At 51.1% G+C, this 26,419-nt stretch overlaps 1 protein-coding gene across 2 annotated transcripts in view; it reads right to left on the reverse strand.

Annotated features, from left to right (window-relative positions):
• Positions 1–3,561: 3,561 nt before the first annotated feature.
• The window catches only part of Zbtb40 (zinc finger and BTB domain containing 40), a 66,024-nt gene continuing 43,166 nt past the window's right edge, over positions 3,562–26,419 (reverse strand). For both annotated transcript variants that reach the window (XM_047545952.1, XM_047545962.1), the window contains exons 6-18: positions 23,022–23,214; positions 20,816–20,952; positions 19,548–19,749; positions 18,853–18,986; positions 17,128–17,296; positions 16,375–16,833; positions 14,839–15,045; positions 11,648–11,812; positions 9,222–9,436; positions 7,748–7,910; positions 7,029–7,115; positions 5,693–5,919; positions 3,562–4,768 (exon numbers count right to left, since the gene is read on the reverse strand). In XM_047545952.1, the coding sequence (XP_047401908.1) occupies positions 4,574–4,768; positions 5,693–5,919; positions 7,029–7,115; positions 7,748–7,910; positions 9,222–9,436; positions 11,648–11,812; positions 14,839–15,045; positions 16,375–16,833; positions 17,128–17,296; positions 18,853–18,986; positions 19,548–19,749; positions 20,816–20,952; positions 23,022–23,214 (2,553 nt within the window). In that variant the 3' untranslated portion in view covers positions 3,562–4,573. The remainder of the gene's footprint in view (positions 4,769–5,692; positions 5,920–7,028; positions 7,116–7,747; positions 7,911–9,221; positions 9,437–11,647; positions 11,813–14,838; positions 15,046–16,374; positions 16,834–17,127; positions 17,297–18,852; positions 18,987–19,547; positions 19,750–20,815; positions 20,953–23,021; positions 23,215–26,419) is intronic.

Genomic DNA, 26,419 nt, shown 5'->3' on the forward strand with positions numbered 1-26,419 from the left:
CAGCCCAGGGTGCTTCCCCTCACCCTGGCCTTGGACCCTGGGTCGCACAAGGTCTTCCTCTGCCCTGACTCTGCCTTCCCCAGGGCCCTTGAAGTGTACAGTTAACAGCCACCATTCTGGAAGCTTCTACACTGTCAGGTGTTCAAGAATGTGAGTAACTCTCCTCATGAACGCTGTTAAGAGACTCCTTCAAGGTCATCGGTCGTCACAGGTGGGGCTGGGGACCTGGCCCATTTCCTCTCTGCTCAGTCCTGCCCACCTGACCTTCCTGGCTGGGGCCCCAATGCAGGACCATCCCGGAGGTGAGCACAGAGCCTCCCCGAGCCCCAGCCTCAGGGCTAGAGGCCTGGGGTCCCTCTGGCAGGCACCTCTTGCCTCCTGTGAGGCTCCTGTCTTGTTGTCCTGCTGCTTGCCAGCGACGTGACATTGCCAGCTGCTCCCTGGGAGAGGTCCCCGCTGTGTTACGGTTCTCGGCTCAGCACTGGATGCTTTGGGGGCAGCTGAGATCCAAGAGATGAATGAAGTGGGGGGGGGTGTTAAGGGCCCCTCAGGACCGAGAGGGAGACCCGCGAAGGCAGAGGACACACGCTCCCTCAGTGCCAGGGGATGCGGGAGTGGCTGCTTGTCTGTAGAGGAGTTTTTTACACTAAATTCATTAAATCCAGGTTTTCAATTCATCCTGTAATTCTGAGGGACTACTGCAGTCAGTTCCCCATTTCGGATGGGCCAGGGGAAGGACCCCAGCAGGTAAGCACTCTCCCAAGGTCACAGTCAGACGGGCACTGAGAGGAGGCACCTGGGTGGACACCGCGGCCTCTCCTCTGGAAGAAGAATATGGAAGGGAGACTCCACGTGCTAGCGCCACCTGCAGGTGCCCGCCGCCCAGGAACCCGGCCTCAAGCCTGCGCCTGTGCCAGCTGCCCGGAGCCAGAGAGGCAGACCGGCATCACCAGGGTCCATCTGACACTGGGGCAGCGTGAACTTTTCCAAAGTACGTGTCTGATGTCTGTACAAGCGACGGCTTGTTTCCAACCTGGCAGCGACTTGCGGGGCCAGCCGTCCTGAGTAGGGGTGGGAGCAGGGGCCACCGCCTGGCCAAGGGAAAGCGGCAGCAGGCCTGGGAGCTTCTGCGGGCCGCCGCACTTAGGCTCAAGTTCTAGCAGGTTCCAGGTTTCCATGGCGATCTATTTACCTCAACCCAACCTTTTGTTTGTTTTCTCTGCAGTCCTGGGGGTCAGAGCCGGGCACCAACACTCATGAGGCAGGCTCTACCTGAGCTACAGCCCGCCCTTTTTATTGTTTTTCAAAAATTTTGAGACTGGGTTTCCTAAATCGCCCCGGCTGTCATCCTCCTGCCTCTGCGTCCACGTGGCTGGGATCACAGGCGGTGCCACTGTGCCTGGCTCCCAGGTCTTTCCTTCACTCCCACTATGTCCCATCTCCCAAGCACCCCTGACACTCTGGGCCACACAGAACAGGGCTGCCAAATCCTTCCTTTTGGGGGATAAAGCACCCCAGGGTCGTCTCCCTTACTGTTGGGACGTTCTGGCCCCAACTCAATAGAAACGTGGTCCCCCAGCACCTCCTGTGCACTAAGACTGTCAGCTTCCCCTTCCTTAGTCATCTGGGTTCTCAGGCACACTGTCCCCTCACCATCAGTATGTCATCAGCCCCTGGTGTGAGAGAACTTAGGGACCCTGTCCCTCTTCCTTTTGATTCTGGGAGACCCCGACAGTGCACTTCACTGGACCCCGCTTCACCTCAGCCGACTACTGGAGCACCAACCCAAGGGGCGAGGCTCAGGTGCCGCCTGTGGCCAGTGGCAAGTCCGAGCTTCCCCAGAGGGGCCTGTACCACGGGGAGCCAGTACAGCCACCACAGCCCCTGGTGCTCACAGGCTCCAAGTTTTCCAAACAGCCTCACGGGAGAGGAGTGCTTTACACAGTGAGCAAGGAAGAGCTCAGCCCGCCCTGCGGCTGCCCCTTGGGTCCAGGTTCTGCTCCCGCGCTTGGACGGCAAGTCGCACCTGCCTGTGGCGCTCCATCACCTACTTCAGTCTCGCTCACCTCGATGGGCACATCCTGCTCCATAACTGACCCCTGCCCTTGGGGCACCCGACTGCCCTGCCCTCCTCACCAGCAGGATCATGGGCTCTGGCAGCAGAGGAGGCGCGAGGTCCCACGGAACCAACCCAACTGCCACAAAGTTCAGCCCAACAGCCACGGACACCTTCCACTGAAGAAGGGAAGTGGACACGACGGCCATGGGAAAGCGAGTGTGGACAGAGGAGGCCCACTGGCAGCCACTCAGAAGGGCTTCTGGGCAGAAGTGCGAGGACTGCACACATCACGTGGAACGCAGGCCTGGGCTTCTCCAGAGCGGCACCCTGTGAAGGCCGAGTCGCTGGCACAGGCCACCGGGAGCTGACACTGAATCCAGCACGGGCCCTCCCGTGCTCCTGACCAGAACAACACTGCCGGGCGGGTGCCTCCTGCCAAGGGCACCAGGGACAAGCACACCGTGGGCCAGCCGCAAGTCCCACCTCTGCCTGGAGCCTGGTGATTCAGAAGAAAGCAGCATCCTGCCACCGTCTGGGTCCCCATCAGTCAGAGAGGAATCGCAGGGCTGGGGAGGGCTGACCTTGGGCTTCAGTGTACAGCGCTTTTATTCAGAACACTTAAAACAACTCTGCTGTCCCCAGAGCCCCCGCAACTGGTTTTTAATCGTCTTGCTTTTCGGCAGGTAGAAACTTTGGTGACGCTCACTGCACTTGCCACCCCTCCATGACCCATGAGGTGCCATGCTCACCACTGGCCTGGCACTGAGGCCGGGGCCTGTGCCTCTCCACTGCCATTCATGGGTTTCACCTGTGCCACGGGGAGATTCAGTGCCACCCTGCTACTCGCAGACCAAGCGCTCTCCTGTCTGCCAGCCCCCAGGACTAGAAAACCTTACAGGAGGGAAGCCGTGGCACAACGGCGAGGTCTGTTCAGGGAGGTGGCGTCTTAAGGGTCTGAGCACCATCTTCTGGCCAGGTTTTGGCTCCTGAAGCTGACTCTCCTTTCAAAATGTCATTGACTTGAGAATAAGAAGATTCCAGCACTAACGAGCTCAAGTGATTTGCCATATTGGAATGAGGGCAAGACTGGAGGCGGGAGCAGCTGGCTGGGCAGGCTCTGGAAACTTGCCAGGACCCGGGGCCAAGTGGATTCAAGTGGCCAGTCAAGGTTAAGGCTCTACCCTCTGCCCTTCTAGCTGAGTGCCACCGGACTGCGGGGCAGCAACAAAGGCCGCGCCACAGCGAAGCCGGACCTCTGCCTCCACGTGAGGCCTCGTGAGACGTGCGGAGAAAGAAGTGCTGGCAGAGGCCTGAGGTCATGGCCAGTACAGCTCCCTCTCCAAATGGTCAGCCACACAAGGTGACGGGGAGCCCTGTCTATGTGTCAACACTGCACTGCCCGTGTCAACCTCTGGGCACTGAGGGAGAGACGGATGCCAGTCGTTCTTTCTAAGTGGCAGGAACGAACACCCATCTAATTGCACTTCCTAATGGATTCCATGAACCATTAATTACCAGATTATATTTTAGGAACTAAAGACAAAAAGCTTTGTGAAACCCAGGCTTGAAGAGATCACTGAACGGCATGGAGGTGCAGCCTGGGCAGCCAGACGGCAGGCCGCTCACGGGGCACACCAGCTGGCAGCAGTCCGTCTCCTGCTGGGTGCTGGCTCAGTGGCGACATCGCATGCTCCAGAGGGAGACAGCAGGCAAGGCCCCCTGGGTTGGGTAGAAGTTGGCCTTGATCAGAGGAAGGGGGTGAGGGACCTGGAAGAGCTGTGGGAACCACCTTTCAGGTAAGAACACCATGAAGAACATTCTAGAAGTGCAGAGACTCTCTTCAGCTGGAAGGCCTCGCATGAAGTACTTCCAGAAGAAACACTCACAGGCTTTGATTTGGAGCAGGCGACCTCTACTGACCAGCTAGGACCTGCTGCTTCCTGCAGTGGTACCACTGCCACCACTAGTGGTGCTGGGCACAGTCAACAGATCTGGGGGACCCAGGCAGAGGGGAGAGTGGGAGGAGTGAGGAAGGACAAGTGTGCTCTTGGCTGGGGACCCTGGAGGGCTGCAGGTGCCCTGGTCTCATTTTCAAAAGGCTGAGGGCACTGGAAACCTTGCAGCCCTTCTTGCCAGCCTAGGCCCAGCTACAGGCCCTGCCCACCGAGGGCTGCAAGCATGGCACATCTCCCTGCTGGCCTGGTCACCAGCTCCCACCCACTGCTCTTTCGGACGCTATCTCAGAAGCTAGACTTCACTCAGGGCTGAGTGGTCACAGAGACCCGAGCAGCAGCCATGGGAAGGTGGGTTCTTCAGTGGAGGACAGTGTTGGCGTTCAGACACCGCGGGCTGCGTGACAGCAGTGACCTTTCTGTCTGTTCTCCAAGGGAGACTGTCTGGGTTGGTGCCAGGCTAAGATGCCCACCACGCAGGGCAGCAGGGAAGGCAAAGGGCAAGCTGCGGAGCTTCCTCTCTGGAGCCAACGCAGGATCCCTCCGCTGGATGAGCAGCCCCTCATTTGGCCTCACCACAGATCAGGGTCACGGTTCCATCCAGCAAGTCTTCCACGGTCACCGCCACGAGCTCAGAGCTGGTCTGAGATGCCTGAGAATCAGGCAGAGTCACAAACACCTGCGACCCAGCAAGCTGTGTCTCCTCCAAAGTGATCACCTGCTCAGCTGGGGCCACTGGCTCCGGAGTGTGGATCACCTGAAAGGGAAGACCAGAAGGCTGCTCTGGGCAGCGTCCACACCCGGCTCCAGAGCTTCCGTCTCGTGCGGTAATGATGGTATTTCTGTTTTCACCTGAGGAGAGCAATTACTTGTGCCTAATGGGAAGAAGCATGTCTAACACCAGTGATGCAAAAGAGAAGGCAGGCAAACAATTTAAATAACTGTGCACTAAATTGCTATGATTTTGCTCAGTACGCCTTCTCGGGGGGCCTGGACTCTATGATTACACGCCGGTGAACACTGCCTTGGTTCCTCACACTGGGTTTTCCTGTCTCAAGGATGACACTGCATAGGTAAGTGCCACGTGAGAGGAGCCACCAAAGGTAGCTGGTCTCAGGCCTGAAACATGGTATCTTAAAAAAGGGGGCCTGGGTGACATGATAGCCAGCCTGTCACCTGGAGTTCTGCCCACCTGACTTGCCCTTGGTTCCCCAGAGGCCATGAAAACATGGGTTTGCAAATGACTGATCTCCACACCCCGATGGCCAAGAGGCTGAACCTCCGTCAGCCTCCAGCCCCTCGACCAGTGACAACGCCGGCAGAGCGCGTTTCCTTCCTTCTAGCCTCTCTCCCTGGAAAAGATGGGAGGGAGAATACGAAGGGACCGGAGACCAAAGACAGACTGGAACTAGCCTGGACTCAAGCATCGCCAGGCAAGGTGGGGTCCAGACATGCGCGCGGTGTCCTGCCCCAGTCACCCCTGGCCTCACCTGCTGGTGCCACCTGCCCAACACGGAGGGTAGCCACCCTTCTGCACGGCTCCCTGCAACTGTCTGGTAAGAGGCCCAGAGACTCTAAGATCACCAATGTGTGACTGAGGGGACTCTTTAACCAGGGTGCTCTGGAGAAGCCCTAGGAACTCCGTGGTCACATTCCGTGTATCTCATGGCCCCAGAATCACCTGTACCATCTGTGGGGCAGCTGCCTGGGTTTCAGTGCCCACCATCTTTGGGTGGTCAGACTCCAGGTGGCCGTCGAGCTGAGCCTGGGAGGTGAAGAGCTCCCCACAGAGCTCACAGGGGAAGGTGCTCTCCGACTGCTTGAAGTGCTCTGTGGTGACGTGGTGCTGCAGAGCGCCTGGGAAGCGGAAGGTGGCCGCACAGTACAAGCACCTGAATGGCTGGGACCCTGGAGGCGGAAGAGGCAGAAGAGTCTGTGGGTGGAGTGACTGCGAGAGAGGGTGGAGGTGAGAGGAGCCACCTGGATGGAGGCTGGTGGGACCTGGAGCTTGCACACTCTGGAGGGGCCTTCTTCATAAAATGACAAATACCTAAAGCTAGATGGAACCCTCTGGAAGGGGTCCCTGCAAATGAGGTACCCTCCAAACAGACAGCTTAATCAGCCCCAGATGGAGGCTGGAGTGGCCTCTGCGGAAGCCCCTCACTCGTCCAACAGTGGACACGATGCTGACAACGCTATCCTTCACCACGTCCAGGACGCTGCCTCTGAGGCGGGATCGCGGCACCTGCCTATGTGGTGTGCAGCGTCAGTGGCTGTGTACAAAGGAAGGCTGCAAGGCGAGCGTCCCTGGCTTGAGTGGCATCCCTGAGACAGGATGGGGCAGGCTTTTTCAACTCACAGTCCAGGAGGGAGAGGGTGAGTGTGAAGGGTCGGCTGCTCCTGAACCGACCACCAGAAGCCGTCTAGTTTTCCATGTTACTCGAGAGGTTGGACCTAAGAGCCTCCAGTCGTCTGAAGGACTCTTACGCCTTGAGCTGTCACCAATGCTCTTGATGGTGGCACAGACACAGAGTGCTGCAACCTCCACAGCGGGAACTAGAGCTACTGGAGAAGCTGGACCTTCCCTCATCACTCACCTCTCAAGCGTTCCTTTCTGTGTATGCATGCCACCGTGCGTGACAGGACAGAAACCTTGTCAAACGAAGGCCAAACAAGTAACCTGCACATTCTAAGCGATAAGGCAGCGAGAAAGCACCATTTGTCTGGCAACACTTAATGGTTCATCACAAACGGTACAACTTAGAACCTGGCCTTCTAGAGCTGGTGGAAAGTAGGAAAGATGACAATGACCACAGCTAGCACTCACAGGCTGACTGGACTGGGCCAGGCCGAATGGCTCTCACGGCACCAATGAAGAATGTGATACCTCTTCCAGATGAGGACACGGAGGCACCAGTTAGTTGAGTGACTTAGCCTGGGCTGCACAGCTAGGAGTGGCAGAGACGAGGCTTGCAGTCAGGCAGTCCAGGCTCAGGGCTGTGCGGAGGGACACTGACCTGAATGCTGGCACTTGACGTGGACCTGCAGCAGAGCTGGTGTGGGGAAGAGCTCCTTGCACTGTTCACATTCGTGGAACTTCATATCTGTGAAGTGTGTAAGGAAAGAAGTGGGAAGTGACAAAAGGAGGCTCTGCTAGGGCTGAAGGGACAGCCTGGGGTGGGACAAGGACAGGATCCACAAGTGCCACGAACCTCCCTCCCACCTGGTGCGACCTGGTCGCAAAGAGCAGGACTTGGTCCAGACTGTCCAGGTGCAAAGAGGGTCATGAGTTAAGCGAGGAAATACCCCTGGAAGGCCTGGCTGCTGCCCTGTGCAGAGTGCTCCCTACGGGACAGCTGTTGTGACTCCCTCTCCACCTGCAAGGCAGGTGTTAATACCTCCCATTCTCAGAGGGAAACAGGCTCAGAAAAGAGCAGTCCCTTGCCAAGGTCATGCAGCTGGTAAGGGAGGAAGTCAGGTTTCCACCGGGGCCCGTGGCCACCAAAGCTGGCACCCTCCCCGTGGTTCTCGCTCAGGGGCTGCTGGGAGCTGACACAGCCCAGGTTTCCAGGTTGAGAGTTACTGCCACTCAAGCTGCTGTTACTGATGGGTGGAACTGGCATCCTTTTGGGTATGCCAGGCAGAACAGAGGCGGTCACCCCAGTGTGTCACCCTGGGGCGCAGAAGCCAGGACGTCAGCCCCCCCACCATCAGCTCACGCGCTCCCCAGCTTCACCTGCGTGCTCTGCTTTGATGTGCTTCTTGTGTTCGGCGGGGTTGGAAAAGGTCTTGTCACAGGAGCTGCACTGGAGGGCTGAGAACCTGGACGACCGGTGGTTCTGAGCAGCAAACACGTCCGGGTGGTGGGTCCGGTTATGGTACCACAGACCAGACAGTTGCTGCAAGAAACCCGGCAAGTGCTAGGGCTTAGCAAGTCTAGCAAGCTGGGAAGCTCACGAGACGCTCGAGAGAACATCCTGCGACAGGCTCAGGGTCTGCAATCGTGTTTGTCGGCAGTGCTGGGGACTAAACCCCGAGGCCCTCCACCACCAGGCTGTATTGCTGCATTGCAGCTTTTTTTTTTCAAATTTTGAGAGAGTCTCACTAAGTTGCCCAGGCTGGCCTTAAACTGGGATCCTCCAGCCTCAGCCTCAGGAATTACTGGGATTACAGGCATGCGCCACTGTGACCAGCCCGCAGTCACACTCTTTCGATCCCGAGTGCTGACTCGAGAACAAGGGGACTAGGAATGGCAAGGCCGCTCCAGGCAGGGCTCAACTGGGTTCCCCATGAGTCTTCAGGACTCCACTCTGGCCCCCAGGCAAGCACCTCTGTCTTCACCCTTAGCTGGGTCTCACTGCTTCCCAGAGGCCCAGGGGTGAGGCAGAGCAACCTGCCGGGAGGACCCCTTGGGGTCCAGAAGCAAGTGCCGCCACCTTTTCCAGGCTCCCAGCTAGCACTGGGAACTCTCCATGCAATTTCTTGGTCTCTAGACATCGAGCCCAGGTTTTCCTCAGCTCTGTCACACTAAGGTCACAGCACAAGACCTGGCATAAAGTCAGTTCTCATTTTTAAATCCACTGCTGTGCCTCTCTGGCTACACCTAAATCACAAGTGCCAGCAAGGACCACTGTTTTCTCTGGGACCAACTTCTGAAAGACATGGTTTCTTTTTACATCTACGTGGGCTTCACTTAAACCATGTAACAAATTCCAAGGTGAACACGCAGAACTTCCCTGGGAGTCAAACAGACAACAGTGCTAAGCAGGCCACTCCTGGTGCTGCTCCACTCCCTGCGGCTGTTCTCATGTCCCTTGGGCATCAACAGGCTCTGCAGAACGTGAGTGTCCAAGAGGAAAAGCAGCATCCAGTTTAGGAGAAGGCTGAAGTCTAAGACAGGAGGAGCAAGGACTTCCTGCTCCAATGATAAACAGCTCCCCCTGAATCACTTGACCAGATTTCAGAGACTCTCAATTAGAAGTTGCTTTTTAAAATCTGGTGCTAGGGATGGAACCCAGGGCCATGCCCACACTCAGCACACGCCCTACCACTGAGCTGTATCCCTGTATCCCTAGCCCAGCATACACGAGGGTCAGTCCTACTGTGACACCTGGCGATGAGATGGGACAACCTGTAAAACCAGACAGGGGGACCAGGGAGCTGAAGGGGCAGGGACTAGGGCAAGAGCGCCCAGCAGCCCCTGAGGTCACCTGGTAGGCCTTGTTGCAGATCCCACAGCTGAAGGGCTTCCCTCCAACATGGGTCACCATGTGGCGCTCCAACATGGAGGGGGCACTGAAGATCTTGCCACACGTGGGACAGGGGTGGTACTCCTTGGAGTGCACCTCGTGGATGTGCTTCCGGTGGTCCTGCAGTGTGGGGAAACTCATCCTGCATTTCTTGCAATCATAAGGATCTTCTATGTCTGGGTCCAGGAGGGGCGACCACAAGAGGAAGAGGCAGAAAAGGAGAAAAACCATGAGCAGCAGTCAGAGATGTACTGCAGCGTCACAGACACCACGACCTGAAGCTAGTGGAGTAACCCAGGAGGCAGGCCTGCTTCCTGCTTCCTGCTTTCTGGACTGCCCGTCTCTGCAGCATCCAGCATTGGTCCCAATGCCTCATTGTGATTGGGTTAAATTCTATTCAACTACTTTCCAGGGAATATTGCAGGTGCTCCTCAGGTTCGCAGTGGCATTTGAGAGTTATGAATTCCTGCTGGAGATGCCAACACACTCCACAGTGTCGCTACTTCTCTGGTCATCAGCAGCACAGGGAATGCTCCCTCACACCCGCTTTGGATCAAGAGCAAGAAGCCGCCACATAGAGGAGTTCAGTGAGTGCCCAGGGAGGCACCCCAATTCCCCCAACGGCCCTGTGGGGAGCTTCTATTATCATTCCTACTTTATAGATTAGGAAAATCAAGGTTTAAAGAGTTAAGTTAGTACCTTGCCCAAGGGCACACCTGAGCTCACTCTGAAGCCACATGCTTCTCTGGACATGCCAACTCCTCAGTGGGACCTCAAAATAGGGCTGACAGAGTGTACTGGCCATATGGATGGCAAAAAACTTCAGTCTTTTCTTAAAGCAACAGAAAACAAAATGCCTTCATAGTAAAATCCTTTGCTTATAAGAAAGGCCAACCACAGGCCAGTCTTACTCAGATTAATTCAGGTGCTCTGGCAGGCAGCAGCACTCCTACCATTAACCAGTTTCCCACTGTCTTTCAAGACCCTTTGATGCAGGTTTCTGTGGCAATGCTGTGGCCCTAAGAAACAGCAAGGAATGGAGAATGTGCGGGCAGGGAGACAGAGGGGCCTGGGTACTGGTGCTGCTGTGGAGGACGTGCTCCGGGGTGTGGCTATTTTGGGTCCTTTCCATTCTGAAAATGAATGTCTTCCCCTTTGCTGATTCTCATGTAATGCTACTGGGAAAAGAAGACTAAGGTGGAATGTGATTTCAAGAGGTTGGTGCTGGATCTGAGCCAAATCCCACTCTGGAAGTCTTCTGTCCCTGGATTTCAGGCAGCTCTGGGAGCTCCCTGGGGGCAGGGGCCATACTTTATATTCTTCCTGCAGGACCCAGTGCCCAGGCACACGCTGGGTGTAGGGGCTCTGGCCCCTTCACCTTGGCTGGCTGAAAGCAGCCATGGATGTGTTTACGTGAAGCAGATGTTGTGAGGTATTATTTGCCAACAGTTAGAAACTGTTGTGTGGGAGGAAGGGTGGGAAGGGAAGGAGAGTATGCGAGGTACCTGGCATGGGACGAGATAAGCTTGAGGGTGACAGATGGTACCTGACAGGGTGCCCTTATCACCAACCCTAATAGCTGGCACTCTGTGAGGCAGGAAACGTCACGCTTCCATGGCAGTGAGAGCTCATTTAGTCCTCACGACAATCCAAGGTGGCGATGGCATCACTTGCTCTAGTTTGGAAAGGCACATGGTGCTTAGGAAGGGAAAGAAATTTGTTTAAGTCTCAAGAAAAGTAAGCGGCAGGGTCAAGATTCGCGATCAAGCCCATGACACCTGCTGTGCTGTGTTGGTCGTACTCTGGTGGCAAAAAGAGAGGCTGAAGGAAGCGGGGCCGTGGCACTTGCTTTCCCCGTGAGTGCATGCGTTGGCTCCAGCAGAAAGGGAGAAAGACGGGGACCCTGCTGACTGAGGGAAGGGCAGTGGCACCGAGAACGTGGGCAGGGGGCTTCAAAGGGCACCTGCAGGCACCGTTTGTGGTGGGGACTCTGCTCAGGAGGGGTCTGGGCTGCTTCTGTGGGCGGCAGGCACGAGGACAGGATAGATGCAGGAGGGAGACTGGAGCAGACGCTGGTGCCCTTAAGCCCGTCAGTCAGAGGCTGCCCTTCAACAGCCCGACTGTGCAGCTGAACAGTGCCAGGCGGGCTGAAGAGCAAGCCAAGGGGACAGCCTTGGCAGAAAGACATCAGCGTCATACAGGGATGTGCTGAAATGGGCTTCTTCCTGAAACAGGACCAGAGGACTGTGGGGCTGCAGGAACACGGGATGGGAGGGTGCTGAATGGGGCCAGTTCTGGCAGAGTGGCCCCTCGGTTACGACGGCTGCGCGCTTCCTCAGGGCCAGGTGTGGCCCTGCACGCCTGACGTCCGTCCCCTCAGTACGTACTGTGAAAGGTGTGCAGGTGGATGGAGAGGCCATTGGCTTGCCGGAAGCCCTTGCCACAGTCCCTGCAGACGTATGGCTTGTCTCCAGTGTGGGTCCTCACATGGCGGGACAGCTCGATGGACTGGGCGAACACAGCATCGCAGTACTGGCAGGCGTACATCTTTCCTGCAAATACGCAGGAGCGGTGAGCACTGCCCCGAGTGCTTCCGGCACCCCACGAGAAAATGCTAAGGCACACGGGGAGATGTCACCTGGAGATGGCCTTAAAGTCTCAGGCAATCTACAGCCCGCCAGCCGAGCTCCACAGCCTCCTGTCAACGCCTGCGCCTCACCCACAGCCCCCACAGACGCGGAGTCGGGCTGCCGGAGGAGCAGGAGTGCCCCACGCACAGGAGACCGCCCACCCATCCGGCCCCGCAGGTCAACAGACACGTCTGAGTTCAGGAGCGCTGGCTCCAGATCTCCTCCGAGACCCAGCGCTTGGAGCTGCAGCCAGGGCACCGCGTGGGTGGAGTGACAGGCTCTACAGCCGGGCGTTCTCCACCTTCTCACACGTGATGAGAGTGTGACGGCAGGGCTGGCAGGGATGGCAGAAAGGTCAAGGGCAGGCCTGGAGGTGAGGCTGGAGTGGCCAGCCTCTGCTCGCCCACTGGGCTTTGAAAGAGAATTTTCTTAGGAAGAAAGGTCTCTTGCATCCCAAGTTGAAAGGACCGAGAATCCCGGGGCTTCGTCCTTGGCCCTCTGCTCCCTTTCCAGATCTGCTCATCTCGGAGCCCTGCACCCCTCACTGACGGCGCCACCCTCCCCGCAACCCAGGCCCGGACACAGGTGCCCTGCTCTGCCTCACACAGCCCGTCCCAATCAGCTCTGGCTGCTCTGGCTGTGCAGCCCACTCCCCTGCTCACCAAGTGCAAGTGCCACTTACTCAGCCATCCAAGCCCGAGTCCTGCGCGTCCCTCTTCCCACCCACACCCAACACAGCATGAGTCCTGTCACCTCCACTTTCAAAAACATATCCTCAGCCACCTGTCAGCCCAGGGACTCGGGAGGCTGAGGCAGGAGGACTGAGAGTTCAAAGCCAGCCTCGGCAACTCAGTGATACCCTGTCTCTAAATAAAATACCAAAAGGGGCTGAGGATGTGGCTCAGTGGGTAAGCACCTCTGGGTTCAATCCCAGGTACCAAAACACATAAAAAATAAATCTCAATCTCTCTCTCTCTGTATCTACACATACGTATATATCTCCTCAAACCTGAACGTTTTTCCAACCCTCACTAACACGACTAGTTGAAAACCACATCTCCTCTCCACTGACCAACGCAAGTACCTGTGCTGTCTATGTACATTACACTCCAGTCCTGGAACAGTCCACTATCCAAAGTGGCCAAAATTAACTTCTAAGAATGTAAATCAGATCCTGTCACTCTGCTCAAAACCCTCTTAAGGCAGAATAATGGCCCCCAGATGGCCACGTCCAAGTCCTGGTCACTGGCAGAAGAACTCTGGCTGTGCCTGTGTTCGGCACCTTGATATCAGCCTGGTTGTGGAATCAGCATTCTGGAGAGGGAGGCCACGGGCCAGAGGAGGAGGCGTGATGTCACAGCAGAGGCTGCGGCGCCCAGGGTTACAGGCAGACTCGAGACGCTGGGAAAGGCGCGGAGGGGATGTTCCCGTCCTGCCTCCACAAGGATCACAACTCTGCTGAACCCCTGACTTTAGTCTCATAAGCTTCATTTTTGGACTTCCAACCTCCAGAATGAAAATAATACTTTAGTATTTTAAGCCACTATTTGTTGTAGTTTTTTCAACAGCAACTAACATTCTTTACATCAAAACCCGAAGTCCTTACCTTGGCGTATAAGACCTTACCAGCTCTCGCCTACGATGGCCTCTCTGGCTTTCTCCCTTAACGCACTCTTCCCACTGACTCTGACTTAGCTCCTGATTTCCTGTGGTCTCTCCAGCAGGGGAAGCTCCTTCCTACTCTGGGGAGGGGGCTCTCCACCAGCTCCACCACTCACTCTGATCAGGTTTCAACTTGAACACCTCTGAGAGGCTTCCCTGGTGACATGAAGAGTGCCTCCCCAGTCTTGTCATTCCCTGTTGCTTACCTGGCCTTACCTTTCTTCACACCAACAACTATGCTTTGGATTTCTGTTACACGTTGATTTCTTTGTAGTTTGTTTTACCCAATGGAGCGTAAGCTCCGAGGGAGCCCAGTGTGTGCATTTACAGCTTCTCCATGTCCAGAAGAGGACTCATGGAACCCGTTCATGAGCAAACGTGTGACGGTCAACTACTGCCATACTATTCCCAGTTCCCTGGATTCAGCAGTGGGGAGAAGAGACCAACAGCTCTACCTGCAAGAAGCCACCCCTAACAGGAGACTAACTGCAAGCAAATCACACAAGCCAGGCAGACTCATCACGTGATAAGCACCAGGGAGAAAAGTAACACAAGGAGGCAGGCTGCCAGCGGAGGACGCACGTGGGTGCGGGGAGGGACTCCAGCAGGTGAAGGTGAGACAGAAATGAAGCACGGAAACATCTGAACGGAGGTGTCCAAGAAAGGGACAAAGTCCTGGGCAAGTACCCAACAGGCCTCAGGCCTGGAGAGGACACTAAAGTGGGCAGGACAGTGGGTGAGCAGGAGCAAGGAGACAGGGAGGAACCAGGGGGCTCATGGGAGGCCTGTGGGCTTCAGAAGACTTAAGAGTCCACACTGTAGGACACTAAAAGCCACTGTGATTCGAGCAGTGAAGTGACCTGATAAGGTTTCATTTTAAAAGGGTGAAAGCAAGGAGTTGGGTAAGGAGGCTCTTGGGTCATCGGGGAGATGGCGGCGCACGCGCCACGCTGCCTGCGGACCCCTCCGAGGGCCCTTCCTGACTACACGCTTCCCCTCCCGTGCTGCGCTAGAAACCCTCCGCGTCCTGCCGCGCTGTCCGGCGCCGCCTGGCGAGTGCCGCAGCCCCGTCGGTCACTCGGCTCCTGGCACAGCCAGCGCCCTCCGGGTCTCACTGATGCTTGGACCACATGTCAGAACTCAAGGAATTCCTGGCCTGCGTCACGAACGACGCAGGCCGGCCTCTCCAGCGGGCACTGCGCGTGCCCGGGTCGTCTCTAGTGTCCCCGAGGTGCGAACCCCGCCTAACTAAACGGGGCTGCCGGCGGCGGGCGGGCGGGCCTCACCTTCCGAGTGCTTCTTCTTGGTGTGGTAGGCCAGCGCGGAGGCCTGCGTGAAGGTCATGAGGCAGTGCTTGCACATGAAAGGGCGGTCCCCGGTGTGCAGGCGCAGGTGGTTCTTCAGGGTGGAGTTGGCTGCGAACTTGGCGCCACACTCCTCGCAGGAGAAAGGCTTCTCGTCAAAGTGCTCGGTCAGCTTGTGGTACTGCATGCCTAGGGAGGCCACGAAAGGGCAGAAGAGACGCCATCAGCAGCAGGCATGCGGCAGATGACCTGGGCACCGACTCAGCTCAGCTGCCCACCACACGTTCCCCGAGTCACCGTGGAGGGCCCCCGGGTTGGATCAGACAATAAGTGATTCCGGGTTTGCTCCTTCTCCACTCTTCAATAGGACCCGCTGCCCCCACCAGAACGGAGAGACCAGCCTCACTTTTATATGTCATTAGGTTTACCCAACATCTGGGACAAGGGAAAACAATTCTGACGGTACAATCCATGATTTCTGTGACCTTATTCATTCCAAGAAACAAGCAGCACATGGGAACCTGAGCCAGGTACGGAATGGCTCTGGCTTTCTTACTACGAGTAATGACGGCTCTGAGTTTCTGTATGCGCACCCTGCTGTAGGCGCCATGTTAGGCCTTCAGCTCTGCTTTCATAAGACTTCATAACAGCAATAAGTGTTGGCGTGGATGTGGGAAGAAGGCACACTCATACATTGCTGGTGGAGCTGCAAATTGGTGCAGCACTCTGGAAAGCAGTGTGGAGATTCCTCAGAAAATTTGGAATAGACCCACCATTCGACCCAGCTATCCCACTCCTCGGTTTATACCCAAAGGACTTAAAATCAGTATACTACACTGACGCAGCCACATCAATGTTCATAGCTGCTTAATTCACAATAGCTAGATTATGGAACCAACCTAGACATCCTTCAATTGATAAATGGATCAAGAAATTGTGGTATATATACACAATGGAATATTACTCAGCCGTAAGAAGAATAAAATTATGGCATTTGCTGGTAAATGGATAGAGTTGGAGAATATCATGTAAGTGAAATAAGCCAAGCCCCAAAAACCAAAGGCCGAATGTTTTCTCTGATAAGTGGATGATGATACATAACGGAGGAGAGGTGGGGGGGCAAGAGAAGAATGGAGGGAAATGGGGCGGGGTGGTGGGGGAAGGAAAGGTGGTAGACTGAGGCAGACATCATTACCCTATGTACATGTATGATTACACCAATGGTGTGCATCTACATCGTGCACAACCACAGAAATGAAAAGCTGTACCCATTTGTGTACAATGAATCAAAATGTGGCCTGTAAAAATAAAAATTAAAAAAAAAAATTCCTAACAATCTAAAAAAGTAAGCGGCATTGGGGTGTCTGTTTAACAGATGGGGACACCAAGGCTCAGAGCTCCTGCTTCCCCTGAAATACTAGCCTGCCCCTGAAAGAACCCGCTGCGTGCTGAGCCCACCCACGCTGCTGCTGGCACACCCGGGCCGGCAGGAATCCACTGCAACACCTGCGACCATACCTGAGGCGTGGGCGAACTCTCTTCCACAGAGGTCGCACGTCACTGGAAGCCTCTTCTTCTTCTTCTTGGGGACGTCGGCCTCTGCCCCTGCACCATGGGCCTCCAGCTGATGCTGCTCCAGTTCCTTCTTGGAGTCCCTGGTCTCGCTGCAGTCCTTACACTGCACCTGTTTGCTCTTGGCCACGCGGCAGCGCTTCACGTGCACCTTCAGGCGGCAGTAGAAATGGAAGCTCTTGTCACAGGCCTTGCAGATGAAGCTCTTCTTGGCAGAGTCTGGAGAGGCAGACGTCTCTTTTCCTGGTTGGTCTGGCACGGGACCAGTCTCCCCCTGGCTGTTTGGTCCTGCAGGCTGGCTGTCTTCTTCGGCCACCGCCTCATTTTCCTTGTTGCTGGCGCCAGGGTGAAATCTACTGCTCACTTGCCAGACTTCCTTCTCCCTGTCTTCCCTAGTCAGGAAGCCTGCAGGAGAGAAACCTCATGGCTCTGGGAATCCTGCTCCTATGCTGCTTTATAACTTTTCAACACACTTCTAGAGGAGACAGAGACTACTCAGGATCCTCACAACCTTCTGAAGTAATATCACAGTCATCTTTATTTCCCAATAAACGCAAGCAGCACCTGTGCCTCCTGGCTGTGTGAGGTTTGAGAGCACTTGAGATACGGTGCCCCGCTGCCCCCCGCCACAAGCTGCTGCCTCTCTCCTCAATAAAGAGCGAGCCCGGGGCCTGGTGAACTCCCAGCCCCGTTCCTTACCCCTGTGTGCCAGCTCCTGCATGACAGGCCGCAGGCCTGGGAAAGACTTGTGGACACCGCACAGGAGGTGACAGATATCAATGGCCGAGACTGACTTTTCCCTGGCTCTGCCCAGCACTGCTCTCAGGGAAGCTTCAGGGCTGGCTGCTTCAGAGGAAATGCTCAGAATCTAAATGAATACCATGAGACCAAGGTATGGGGTTAATACCACAAGATTTTCTCTACGGTTTTCAATTTTTAAAAAAATCTAGTTCCAGAAGGTACCTCTGCATCTCTAAGTAGCTTATACCTGCCCTCATGACACATGTAAGGGAGAGCCCTGTTTTCCAAGGGACAGGGAAATTAACAAAACACAAAAAGGAGCACATGCAAGATGAACAGAAATAAAGAGCAGGCACAAACAGGAAAGGCTCTGTGCTTTCTCTCAGAGTCCTCTCAGCACCCGGCGCTCCCAGAGCCCACCTAGATCTTAGCACTGAGCGCCTGGAGAGCTGCAGGACTCGGCAGTTAGTGCTTCTGTCGTGAAGATCAGGATCATTTTCCATAATATACGATTGTCTCCAGGTCTGGAAGTAATTCTGCACGATCAGTGGCTTCATATTTTTAGACACTTAGATGTACCCTTTTAAACATCATTTTCTTGCATAAAGAAACTCAGCGTTTTAAAGCAGGTTCAAATAGGGGCTTTAAAGAGGCCAAGAATCTGATTTCAAAGCTGCCCTCTTTCAGAATGTTAGAACTATCAGCAGAGAGTCAGCATACTGAGAAAATAAAGCAACACCATCCACAGATGGCCACATGGAATTTTCACTTCGGAAGATATTTTATTTCTGCTCTTTTCAAGTCCATCTAAATAAACCTGATGTCCCTGGAGGCAGGCATGAGACTAATTAGTGAGGCTAAAACTGATCAACTGCAGAAGTCCCAGCTCTGAAGTACTGGTGTGCTGGAGAGGGGTGAGCACAGCAGCCCTGCCTCGTATGCCCTAAGAAACACGTGCCACCTTCTACCAGCCAGAGCCAGAGCAGGGAGCCAGTCACTGGGGGATGGTGAGAAACCTGCCTTTCTGCACATCTTCCAAGCCTATCTGGATGGAAAGAACACCACAGGTGAATTTTAGTTCAATTTTATGTTTCTTCATTGTTCTTTTCTGCTCAAGATGCACACAAATGGATATCCACCAATCACCCCAATTCCCACCTGGTTTTTCTGGGATGCTGGCCACATTGTGAAAAGCCTTACAGAAAATGAGCTGGCACTGTTTGCTAATCCATATGGGCAAAAGCTTTGTTCTATGTTTACCATGGCTCTTTCAAGAAGCCAGAAAAGAACATGTAAGAAGACCAACTTTACTTTCCCTCCTCTGAGAGAAGCTGCTTCTTAGAATATGTCAGAGAACAGAATCATAGCTTCCCAACATGTTCCTAGGTTTAGACAATTGGAATAAGTGTAGGTTTGAGTTGCAAAACTAGGTTTGAGCCTGGCTTTACCTTGTTAACCTAACTGTGTGGAGCTGAACTCCTTTGTCTATAAAATGTGATGACATCACCTGCCACTTAAAGGTGGAGGATTAAAGAGGCAAAGGTGTTATAAAGAGCTTCGCACAGGCGAGGCACACAGCAGGTATTCTGCAGAGGTTGGTTCCTCCCCTGGGAATGAGGACAGCCCCAAGCTTCAACCCGGTAGAACGCTCCAGAATTAGAGTTGCCGTTTATTCCCCTGCACCTCTTTCACGGTCTCAGCCAGGTGCTCCTCCTCTGGGGACAAGCACTTAGGCTCACTCCTCTGTTGGATGGCTTCTATGATCAACTTGTCATGCCTCAGGACTGTTTCTAAGGCAGCATTTTCTGGGGCAGTCACTGAAAGAAAGGGAGATTGGAAACTTGGTCAAACCATGAGCGCCATTTTCTCCTTCACCTTCCTCAACTCACTAATGAGAACACGCTTCATCCATCTCCTCTGTGGTTGGAGGTGACAAAAATGGCAAAGAGAACTGTAATCGGAGTAGGATAATGAATGTAAGCTGAGAATAATTACTCCATAATTTTTTAAAAAAGGTTTACAAATGCCTATAATTTTTTATAAACAAAATTTCCAGTCCTTATTTTTGTAAAAATTGACACATAGAAATTGTACATATTTATGGGATACAGGTGATGTTTGGATACACATGTAATGTTTAGATCAGGGTAAGCATAGCTACCTGCTCACTTGTCATTTCTCTGAACACATTCAAAATCCTTTCTTCTAGCATCTCAGAAACATACAGGATTCTACCTACACTCACCACTGTGCAACAGAGGACCAGAATTTACCTGTCGTTGCACCCAAGGGTAGGGATGTGGATGATCGTCACAGAGCTCTCTTCACTTCCTGGGAAGAGGACAATTATCTCTAGTGGTAGAGGTCAGGTAACTCACCTGCCTGGAAGAAAGCAGCAGCACCGGGTTCCCTTCCTATTTCCTCCATGAGCAGGTTCAACGGGCAGGCCTTTGTCTCCTGAGCCACCAGCAGCAGCTGCCAAATGGCTGTTGCAGAGAGAGTCTGCTTTTCTAGAACTGCTGACATCAGGGAGCTGAAACCACCGGAGCCAGATTCCCGTTTCACAAGGCTCTCCATGACCTTTAAGATGCAGCACAAATATGCATTTAGGGGCTGGGGCTTAGGGCACTTGCCTAGCACATGTGAGGCACTGGGTTCGATCCTCAGCACCATAGAAAAATAAATAAAATAAAGGTATTAAAAAAAAAAAAAAAAAAAGACACTTAGGAGAATTCTAGCCCTGGGCCAGGTGCAGAGCTACAAGTCTGGGCATTGGTTATGGCAAACCTATCTCCGAGGAGGTTTTCAACATCCTTCACCTCTCTGGACTGGGATATTTCTTTCTTAATTAAATTTATTGGGCGGGGAGCTGGGAGTGTAGTTCAGTGGTATAGTGCTTGCTTAGCATGCATGATGCTCTGGGTTCAATCTCTAGCACCAAAAAAAAAAAAAATTTTTTTTCTTTTTTCTTTTGATATCAGAGAGTGAACCCAGAGGTGCTTAACCACTAAGCCACATCCCTAGCACTTTTGAAATATTTTTTTAAATTTACAGACAGGGTCTCACCAAGTTGCTTAGGGCCTCCTTAAGTTGCTGAGGCTGGCTTCAAACTCATGATCCTCCTGCCTCAGCCTCCCAAGCCACTGGGATTACAGGCCTGCACCACCACACCTGGCTGTCCCCCTCCCCCGCCCCTTTTTTTAACTGAGAGGACTTTTTATACGTGACAAAGTTCTTCTTTCTTCATTTTGAACACCGTTCCCTCTTACGATAGAAATTAGAAACTATTCTATTTATTATTCTGCCTTAGAAAATGAGTTATTTTAGGTTGGGCATGGTGGCACACTCTAGTAATCCCAGCAACTTAGGAGGCTGAGGCAGGAGAATCATGAATTCAAAGCCAGCTTCAGCAACTTAGACAGGCCCTAAGCAACTCGGTGAGATCCTGTCTCTAAGTATAATACAAAAAAGGGCTGGAGATGTGGCTCAGTGCTTACAGGTTCAATCCTTAGAAACCCCCCCCCCAAAGTTACCTTCTCTCTCTCCTCTAATTAGCATTTCACCATGATCACGTATGTGCATTTATAGAAAACATACATGTGCGTGTGTGTATTTACATTTTTCCTTTGTTCCCTCCCTCCCTTACCTCTCTTTCTGCAGGGGCTAAACTCTTCATATGTGAGATCACCTTTAGCAACACCTGGTCGTCTGTGAAAATCTCTGAGAGGTTTTCATGATAGCGTCTCAATAGCTCAGTCCCATAATCATCAGGGCTTGGTTGGACTGTAAGAATATCAGCAAAACAATCATGTTTGATGCAACAAAACCTCCCCAGGGCTTCTCTTACAGAAGATTAAGCATTTACAGACGAGAGGGAGAAAGATCAGCCCAAGAGCTGTCTTTGCTACAGAGTGCAGGCCAGCCGCCTGGGGCTCACTCTCGTGCTCAGAGCCACTCTGGTCTACACTTAATCACCTGGTGCTTCGGGGTCACAAAACCACTAACAGCCTGGAAGCCAGTGCCTGGTGGTAGAAGCTACAGAGTGCTCAACTGGGACAAGAGAAGGCTGTGCTTTAAGAGATTCAGAGGCACAGGTTCCAGGGGTGCTGTCCGTGAAGACAAGGCGGAGGATCCATGTGGTATCCCGAATTCAAGTGGCCACAGTCAAGACTGTGTCCCGGAAGCTAATGCACGGTTCTGCTTGGAGGCCCTCTGAGCCCGTCTGTTAGGCATTTTCTTTTAAGAAATCATGTTTACTTGAAAGTAAAGAAAAATCAAACTATCTGGCATTTCCTTAGCTTTGCAGATATTTAAAATTTCATTCTTCTGTTTGACTCAATAAATCCACTTCTGTAAATCTAACCTTAAGAAGTTACCTGAGGGCTGGGGCTGGGGCTCAGTGGCAGAGCACTGAGTGAGGCACTGGGTTCGATCCTCAGCACCACATAAAAAGAAACAAATAAAATAAAGGCAATCTGTCCATACACAACTACAAAAAAATTCTTTAAAAATGTTATTAAAAAAAAAAAGATTTTATCTGAGAGCAAGGGCCGGGGCTGGAGCACAGTTGAAAGCGCCAGCCTCCTGCAGGAAGCCCTGGCTCCACCCCAGCGCCACCACGCCCCTGAAACTACCTGAAGGCAGAAGTACGCAAAGACCACCGTCAGGGCCTCAGCTGTAAAGATGGTGAGCCGAAGAGCAACCAATACTTAATGGTGCCCACTACAGGCCAAGACGGGACTTCATGTTTTGCAAGTATTTTTCCATAGTAGTCACAAAAGTGAATGTGACAGGTACCATTCTGATATCATTTCAAAGAAAAAACAAGGTTCAAAAAGATGAATTTGCTTGCTCAGGGTCACATGGTCACAGAATGGTGAGTCAGGCTACAAATCAGGTCATCCTGACTCTACAGTCTTTACCATTATGCCACTTTTGCCCCCAAATAAGGGCACCAGTAATCATCATGCACACCCCCAAGAAGGACTAACAGACATCAAAAAACAAGACTATGGGGAGTTTTTCAAAATGTGAGGGACCATGTTGTTATATTGTTAAATGGGTGAAATTTAAAATTGTAAAGTGGTAGTGTCTCAGTAATTTAGAAATTATGTAATAGATAAAACAGGTCAAAGTGTTGCTATGGACATACTTGAGTAGCAGGACCCTAGGCTATCTTCTTTATTTTTGGAACTGTCCAGGTTTATACAAGTATACATTCCTTTTATAGACTGGAAAATACACACAATACACAGTAGTAATACACGTTGAATGCAGAGAATTCTACTAAATTAATCATAATTTAATATTTAAGAGCTTGTATTTAAAAATTCTTCCATTTCCCAGATACTCTTTTTCTTAAAATCATTTCAGTCCAAAATGCCCTGGAACAAGGGAAACTGGCTCCCATTGGACTTTTTAAGGGGTGGAGATAGACGCACTTCCCCCAGTGAATGACACCAAACTGCAGTTCAGTCTGGGGATGGCTGAAAGCAAAGAGCATGCAGGGCAGTCAAGATTTGTATCTCTGCTTGCTCACTCTTATCCACAGAACTTGCTAGAATGCTGAGCCTCAGGAGCCCCTGGGTTCCCTGGACAACCTGGGGGAGACATCAATTAATAAACCCTGAACTCTGCGAACACATGAGGGAGCTTAATGGAGAAGAGTCATTCTCATTTCAGATCTTGACTCCAGAAATAGTGAGAGTCATTGATTTGTGACAGCTAGTTTCTGTTTGGCAATGACACTTCTTAGCATTATCTTATCTTCCCAGCACGGAGCCAAATGGTATCCAAGGCTGTAATTTTCTGTAGTGGAGTTCCAGTCCAGAGAGTCAACAATTAACTAATACCTGTGGCGCTGGGCAAAGCGGCTAACTTCTGCAAATTCCCCAGCAGAAGGTCCAAGTTCGGAAACGCCCGCCTCACAGCCTGGAGGAGCTTTACCAAGCTCTCAGCGCTCAGGGTCTTCTCTTCAGTCACTCTGTGCAACAAACGTTCCATAGTCTCCTTGGGTGTTCCACCCTCACAGCAATTCAGCATCACCTGCGGTGGCAAGCAATCAAGCCAACACCAGTTACTGGCAATTCAGAATTTATCTGACACACCACTGGAGAATCCAGCAAGACGGCACTACAGGACGCCCTATCTCCAAGTCCTCTAAGACTCTGGCATGACTTTTGTCATGTCCCCTCCTTAATCTGTTTTAATAAAAATCCAAAACATTCTCCAAACAAATAGCTCTATGAATCTTCCCTTCTCAATTGCAGGTCGGAGAACATTCCTTGCCTCTAAGAGCCTGCAGTTTAAAAAACATTCTTATGCTTGGTCTCTATCACATAGTCAGTTAAGTAGTTTACATCTAATCTGTTTCTTTAGATTTAGTTGTTCTAAATCCCAGCACTAAGGCTGGGAAACAGACTGGAAATTGACTAATACAGTTAAAATGTCTTTTGATCTCTGGTAAAGTTCATAATATTGGTATAGGTTATTTTTAGAGCAATTCTATTATTTTACTTTATTACAAAGTAAGTTGAATACCCAGATAATTTATGTGGAGTCTGTGGACTCCAAATAATAAAGTGCTTTTCTGGATTCCTTTTCTAGTGAGTTCTTAATCATTCATGTCTTTTGATCTTAATGCCCCATACATCAGCTCCAGCCAGAGCTCAACCATTCCTCTCCCTCGTTCCTCTTCAGTGAGCTGAAGGATCTTCTGAGTCAAAAGGGCACAGGGCTCTAGCAAGAGGTTGAAAAATAAAACATGTGACATATACTTTCCTATTACAACAGAACTATGTCTTAATAGACCATGATGCAATACACATAACATGGCTCTTTTAGAACTGATAAAGCAGAGGATTACTTCAATATATGTAATCCACAGATTCACAGTAACTGGCTTTGGAGCTTTCCTTTGGGAAAAGGAGTATAACAGGCAGATGAGTCATGGTAGATGCCAGGGGCTGCCATTATCAAATTAACTCCCATCTTAAAATAATGAATCTAGGTTTTAAATCAAATTGGCTTCATATATATGAAAGGAATATATATATATATATATATATATATATATATATATATAATAAATCAAGTTGTCATAATCCTTGTCGGTAGAGAACACAGTCATTCTTTTTGTTTAAGGCTAACGCACAGTAGATTTCTACTAAATGAACCATAATTTAAAATTTAAGAGCTTGTATTTAAAAGCCACACTGATTTCAGCACTAAATCTTAGTTCCTAAGCAATAATCTGATTTGAGGTAGCCGATATTGTAAGAGAAGGTATATGGGATTTGAAGCCAGGCAGACCTAGTTTGTACCCCAGTCCTAGTATTTATACTTCATGACCCTGCACAAACTACTTAATTCTTTGAACCTTATATTCCTCATTTGGAAGTGAAGATAACCATACTAATCTTGCACAGCTGTTATGAGGAGTCTGTGAAATGGAAGATGCCCCTTGCAGAGCCTGGAATAACTTCCAGGACATGTGATGCGGTGGCTGACTGACTGACTGGGAAGAGGACGCACGGTGGTTAAGAGGCTGTGTATGGCTGACATTCTGGGTGCCAGTACTGTCCCCAGAACAGTGCCTTCGGGTGAGCTGCTGAACTTCCTGAGGCTTTCATGTGTTCACCTTAAAACGAGGGAGACACTAGTGACTTCGGAGGGCGAGATTTGGTAGTGTTTAAAAGATCTTTAGCACTTTGTTTGGCATACAATAAGCAATAAATAAAGGGCAATCAGAGTAATCACTATTTTTATGCTCTAAAGTAAAGACCTCCCTATTGACCAACTTCCCAAAGAAAGAACTCAAGGTATTACAGATAAGGTCAGGGCACCCAAGACAGGTATCATTTCATAAAAGAAAAAGTTCTAAAAGGCCTGGGTACACGTGCCACGTGGTGCCAACACACTGTGGCTATTCAATCAACATTCCCTTCTACACTTCTACCTTATTAGTTTTCTTCGATTTTCAAGAAGGAGCAGCTTAATGCAGCTCCCGTGTGACTCCCAAGCTTAAGAAGTGTTTTGTGATTTATAACTAATTTAAGTTCTTCTGCTTTAGCTTTTTCTGTCAAGTAAACTGGAAGTGACAGAAGAAAATGACAGTGTGGTCCATCTTGCTGCAGAGAATGAGGCTGAGTTTGGGCTCTACCTATAAGTGCTATTTTACCAAGATAATGAAACAGTTCAAAGGACACATTCAATCTAGCTAATAAGCAAAAGGTTTGAATGTGTAATGGGAATGAAATCACTAAACAGGGAATCAGGTACTTCTCGTGCTATAAACAATTACTTAAACTGAATGCCTGAAATTACACTTAATCTGAAGTCTAAGGAGAAAACAAGAGCTTAATCCTTTTTGGTATGTATTATCTTTCTCTAAGAAGTTCAAGAACTTAAAAATTTTTAAAAACACAATTAATTTACAAAATACAATTCTGAGATTAAAGCTTGTTTCCATTTATCTAAGATCACTGAGAAAAATAAAATCTAGGATCCTGTCCTTGCTATGAATCCAGTGCTCAGCCATTGCTTCAGTGGATTCTAAACATTCTCTTTCCTCAACATTTAAGTCACTTCCCACAATTTTAAGAAACTGATGCCACAGAAGTTTTCTATCCCTATTCTTTCCTTCCAGATATAAAAATACTTTTAGCACAAAGTTGAAATCAATAACACCAACAAATACAGTTATCTAGTTGCCTTTGGAAGTCATGCCAGCAGTTTTATGAGGATCTAGTAGCCAGCTGGTGGGAGAGGGAATTGGTACAACCTTCCTGAAGGGCAATTTGGCAACATGTATTGAGCACTTGAAGAATTTTATATTCTCTACTCCAAAATTCCACTTCTCAGAAATTATTCTAAGGAAATAATCTGAGAAATGTGCAAAGATATACCTGCAAGGATGTCCTCTGAAACATTGCTAATAGCAAAAAAAATTAGAAACACCCCCCAAAAATAATGAGTGATGATATATCCATTAAAATATAATATAGCTACCAAAATCCATATTATGGGTACAAAAATGCATTAGCATCTGTTAGAAACCCACGGGTTCCATACGACCCACTCAGGAGGCCTCAAACAGGAGAGTGGGAAGTGTGTGCCCTAGAATGTTAGCAGGGGTCCTCTTGAGTGGTGAGACTTGATTTTTTTTTTCTTTTTGTTTGCTTTCCCTATTTTCTACATATTAACTGTGTGTCATTTCTGTTCAGAGGGAAACTGTCACAATAATTACAAT

Source organism: Sciurus carolinensis, chromosome 1, assembly GCF_902686445.1.
Source record: "Sciurus carolinensis chromosome 1, mSciCar1.2, whole genome shotgun sequence".
NCBI lineage: Eukaryota > Metazoa > Chordata > Mammalia > Rodentia > Sciuridae > Sciurus > Sciurus carolinensis.